The sequence below is a fragment of the Chaetura pelagica genome, unplaced genomic scaffold, assembly GCF_000747805.2.
Source record: "Chaetura pelagica isolate M959 unplaced genomic scaffold, ChaPel_1.0 scaffold891, whole genome shotgun sequence".
NCBI classification, from domain to species: domain Eukaryota; kingdom Metazoa; phylum Chordata; class Aves; order Apodiformes; family Apodidae; genus Chaetura; species Chaetura pelagica.
In genome coordinates, this window is record NW_009951989.1 from 1 (window position 1) to 5306 (window position 5306).

The window sequence follows — 5306 nt, forward strand, 5'->3', positions numbered from 1 at the left end:
AAACAGCTAAGACAAATGTTCAATTTCTTGTGAAGCACAGTAACTGTACTTGCAAATACTCCACATTTTTACTTTTTTTTCTTCCTTAGTAATGATACTAGGCTTTGACTAGCTAATTAAAAGAGAGAACTTCTGAGACTACGAGTGTATTGCTTAATTAATTGAAGTGTATAGACTGAGAAATAAGTATTGCAACTTTGTTTTATTTTAATCCCATATAGGATGGCCTTCTTCTCCAAGGTTATTCAGATTTCATAAACAGGATCCACAGTCAAATTCCTCAGATAACTTCAGATGGAAAGAGACTTCAGGTATCACATTTGTTAGCAGCTTTGGTTTGTTTTTTTGTGGTGGTTTGGGTTTCTTTGGGTTTTGGTTTTTGTGTGGTGTGCACTGCTTTCAGCTGTTGTCTGTTACATGGCATGGAGCTTGCTTCTTTGAAGTAGAGTTTGTTACACCTCTTGTCCAAAACTTAACATATTGTGGTTGGGTTCAGTAATTGCTGTCAATATGTATTTTTAGGATTCTAGATCTTGAAGCCCAGTATTTAGCAGTATTTAGTTAGATATAAACACATCTGAAAAAGAAGTTACTATGTGCATTGTGATTTCTAATGTTCTAATGATTCATCAGTTCCCAGTAATTCTGCTTTCTTCTTTTAAGGTGATTGGATTTTTGTAAGAGAATAGTTAAGTAACTTGTGTTTGACTCTTGTCAGGTGGGTGGTCCCTGTGCTGAGTGAATCCAGTCAGGGACTGTGTGCATTACACTGTTCAGCTACATAACGTCCTTCCAGTTCTACTCTGACCATTTTTGCTGAGAGAACTTGATCTCCAGTGGTATCCACATGGCTTTTTTTTTTTTTGTTCTCAGGTGATTGTGTGCTCTGCAACATTACATTCTTTTGATGTGAAAAAGCTATCTGAAAAGATCATGCATTTTCCCACTTGGGTTGATTTGAAAGGAGAAGATTCTGTCCCTGAAACTGTACACCATGTGGTTGTGCCTGTAAATCCAAAAGCTGACAAACTCTGGGAGAGGCTTGGCAAGAATCATATCAGAGTAAGTGGTCTAAAAGTGAAAAATTGAGATGATTTTCCCATGTTTACTTCTTTAGCTTTCAGAATTGAGACTTAATGTTGTAGGGTCGTTGACTGTTGACACAGCCAAGTGTATCTGGAAAGGTGTGTTCCATGGCAGTCAGCAGCAGGGAGCTGGTGATGTGGTAACACTGTTCCTGAACAGCTCATTCTTGCAAACTTGAGTGAGGAAGATCTTGATAGATGAACATTCTGATTTGTACTGGAGAATAATGGCACTACACTGCTTTTTCACTCCTTTCTTAGCTCATGGTCTGTGGCTTAGCTATAGTGAGTACCTGTCTGATAGGTCAGTAGGAGGTAGACCTCCCAGCATAGATGAGTCTGTCAAGTAGTTTTGTCTCTAACCTATGTGAGATGAGCAATTTTTAGAGGGATGGATTTCATCTCAAACTGCATTTGAGACTCTAGTTGAAATTCTACATTAATCTGACACCTATTCATGAGAAAAGGTGGTGGTTGATGTTCTTGAAGTCTTTAGGTTTTGTGTTCTGAGTAACTTGGGACTGTTTCATTCTCAGCAACTCTTAGCAGTTACAATCAGTAGGGTTTTTTTAACCTCTCCCTTTGTTAGATCTATTTAGAGCCTTTTCATTAAGTCTCTGCTTCTCTTGGGTTTTAGGCTGGTATCTGATTCAGCCTAGCAAGGGGAAATAGTTAAAGAGCAACTGTGTTTGTATGATTTATCCATGTTATAGTACATTGTTTTCAGATTTGCCATTTTGTTGGGGTTTTAATACATGACTTTGTTCAAAAGTGGTTTCTATTCAGTGTTTACAAAAATAATGTTATTCTCCTTTCAAGTTTTCTGTGCTTACACTCAAGACTTCTTGTTAGATAAAGCTAGATGAGCTTGCCTGGCGAGAGAGAAGAATGCTCAGGGTACTTTTAAAGTGTATTTATTTTCACACTAATTATAAGTTAATGGATTTAAGTGTTCCCTCTGTGGAGGGTGAGCTAATGACTTGGTTTTTTGTTTGTTTGTTTGTTTGTGTTTTTCCTAGACTGATGAAGTACATGCAAAAGACAACACCCGTCCTGGTGCTAACACTCCAGGTAACCAGCCCCCCCAGTTCACTAACAGCTTGTGAAAGAGAGTGAGAATTGGCCTTGAGTCACATTCCTCCACATGTGTATTTCTACATTTTTATCACTGTGAAGAGAAATGTTTCTGTAATGAGGGAGGAGAGAAAAAGACTTGAATATATATTTTGCAGGTGTGCAGACTGGCAGTTCTCAGTGTGTATTAGGAACCTGAAGTAGTTCTGTTCTTTCTGTATGATACTACATTGGAGCGTGATGGCAGAAGAAGAAACTGAAGGTCTAGCTCACTTGCTCTGCTAATAAAAGCATAACTGTCTATTGCAGGCTAGAAAAAATTTCAAATGTAAGCTGTTCAAAGGCTTTTTAAACAATTTGAGTGTAACCACTTCTTTATTTTTCCTTAGAGATGTGGTCTGAAGCTATTAAAATCCTAAAGGGAGAATACACCGTTCGTGCGATCAAAGAACACAAGATGGACCAAGCCATTATTTTCTGCAGGACTAAAATAGATTGTGATAATATGGAGCAGTACTTCATCCAGCAGGGTGGAGGTAGTATTTTTTTTTTTTTTTTCACAAAAACCTTATTCTACTCACTTTCCTGTTTATTTCAAAGCCGAAATTGTATGATAGAGGTCAGTCATAGTCAGACAGAAATAAAATTGTACTTCAGTTTTTTGCTACAGTGACTGGACATAAGTCAGGGCTTGGTAGCATGGACTGCAGGGGTGCCCTTTGTGGGAGGAGGCAGTAAACTGCCCTGTACCTCTTCTAGACTACTCTGAAATGGCTGGAAACAACCAACTGGGCACCAAAGTTTGAAACACTGAGAAGAGAGTGTGATGCCTCTGCTGAAAATCGTGTAAGAAAAAGTGATCATGGCTGGGGCAAGAGAGACAGGAGGAAACGTGTGTGCACAAAACTACACACGTAAGGGAACAAGAGGGAGAGACGTTAAAGAAGACACTAAAAGGGGATGTGTGAGGAGGAAGGTGAAGACATGTTTGGAGGAACAAGGGAAACTTTAGACTAGGAAGGAATGAAGAGACATGTCTGCACAGACCTCTTTTGGGGAGGGCAGAGGAAAGGTATTTGTCTTGTTTTTCCACAATGGTTGTATCAGTAATTAGAAGTCTATGTTAATTGGAAAGAAATGAAGTTCCCATGGCTTGAGACTTTGGCCCATAAAATGTGCTGTGTTCCAGTTCTGTGTAGTGTTTCAATGTACCTTAAATGTGATGTTATTAATGCATAGCCTCTCTTCCAGGCCCTGATAGGAAGGGACATCAGTTCTCATGTGTCTGCTTGCATGGTGACAGAAAACCTCAAGAAAGAAAGCAAAACCTGGAAAGATTTAAGGTGATGTAACAGATTCTTGAAGGCTTTTCCCTCGCTTCCTGATACCTGAAACCATATGTTATGTGCTGTTAGTTCTCCGTTTAAATTAAATTGCATTTAAATGCTCTGTGACCCACTTCCTAAAATTGTGAGGCACAATTTCAGCAGGTGTCAGTTAATAGGATCTTTGAGTCTTCTTTGAGAGGATAGGTGGACTTCCTTTTAAGTAAAACCTGAATCTAAGGTCTGTAGCAATTGCATTGTTTTTAAAGTCTCTGGTTCTTAAATATTAAAAATTATTTAAATATTAGAGAGTTTGCTTTTGATTAAGCCATTCATTGTTTTGTAATTGCCTCATGCTGTTGGGGAAAGAAATAAGGATTGTAAACTTACAAAGATGTTCATGTTGAAGAGCTTTATTGGAAGTATTCCTCAATGCACAGAGGCACTTGAAGTCCATGTGAAGGACAAGTGTTGCACTGCTTGGGTTTCTGTTGGGTGTATCTGGCACAAACCTTCCCAACTCTGTTTTTGGTAGCGAGGAGACGTCCGCTTCCTGATCTGCACAGACGTGGCTGCCAGAGGGATTGATATCCATGGGGTTCCTTATGGTAAGATAGAACTTCCATCCTGAGCTGTTGAGTTGCATACAGCTTCAAGGCATTTGCAGTACTGTCGAATAGTTGAAACAGGTGTCTGATTTACAGCTTTATTCTAAAAGTTGTAGACGCTAAAGGCTTGAACTAGGCAACTTTTCATTTGCTTGCTCACCACACCTTCTCCAACACCTAATGATTTTCAGCATGGCTGGGAATTCTTCACTTATTTTCCTACTCTTGTGAAACAGTAGTCATGGAAAAAGCAGCTTTATAGTGAAAAGTCTTTAAGTGTGAGTGCTGCAGGTAATGACACCTGTCACTGCTGTAATAGAGCATAAAGTATGTACATGGGCTAAGGAGATGGATTGTGATATCAAAATCATAGTTAATTTAGCTGTCAGGCATGTGACTTAGCTCATTTATTTAAAAAAATGAAACCTCTGTTGTTTGTATCTTACCCAGTTATCAATGTCACACTCCCTGATGAAAAACAGAACTATGTTCATCGGATTGGGAGAGTAGGCAGAGCTGAGAGGTATGTGTGTGTGTGTGCTCAGAGTAGCTCCATGTTTTGTTTTCTTTTGTTGTTGTTTTGTAAATTGCCAACAGTTACTGAAATACATTTTGTCTCTTCTCCCCTAATATTTCAGGATGGGTTTGGCAATCTCACTTGTGGCCAAAGAGAAAGAAAAGGTAACTACTCCAGAGCAAAACTGAACAGAGAGGAGTTGCTGAAGCTCTAACCACAGCTGCTGGCTGACTTCAGTATCCTGTATTGGAAACCTGCATGCTTAATCATGCTTAATTGAAAGGGAATTTACATATTTGGATTCTTGTTCATGTTATATAGTTAATCAAAATTAATATACTGAACTGTATTTCACAAGGTTGAGAAGTTGCTTTCCTTTCCTTGTAGGTTTGGTACCACGTGTGCAGTAGTCGTGGAAAAGGGTGTTACAATACTAGGCTGAAGGAAGAAGGAGGTTGTACCATCTGGTACAATGAGATGCAGGTAAACACTTTGCTTAAGCAAAGTCATAGTTCTTGTTGTAGCTGTGTGGATGAAGTACAAAAGTATACATTTGGCTGTGTTTACAACCTTGGAAATAATTTGAGGAAAGCAGTGAACTTTTGCAAGTTATGCTTTATATAAGTTATCTCTCTCATTATAAAGCTAATGTTAATATTCCCAGCCACTTCTGCTGGAGTCTTGCTTTCAGCTTCTC

At 38.9% G+C, this 5306-nt stretch overlaps 1 protein-coding gene across 1 annotated transcript; it reads left to right on the forward strand.

The window, feature by feature from the left end:
* Nucleotides 1–221: 221 nt before the first annotated feature.
* LOC104392338 (ATP-dependent RNA helicase DDX1-like) lies at nt 222–5146 on the forward strand (the record flags this gene model as incomplete). The annotated part of the gene is made up of 9 exons (XM_010001735.1): nt 222–311; nt 874–1062; nt 2105–2156; nt 2549–2695; nt 3411–3502; nt 4020–4092; nt 4543–4615; nt 4731–4773; nt 4997–5146. Coding segments are annotated over 9 exons (909 nt in total), but the record flags the coding sequence as incomplete, so codon positions are not given.
* Nucleotides 5147–5306: the final 160 nt, after the last annotated feature.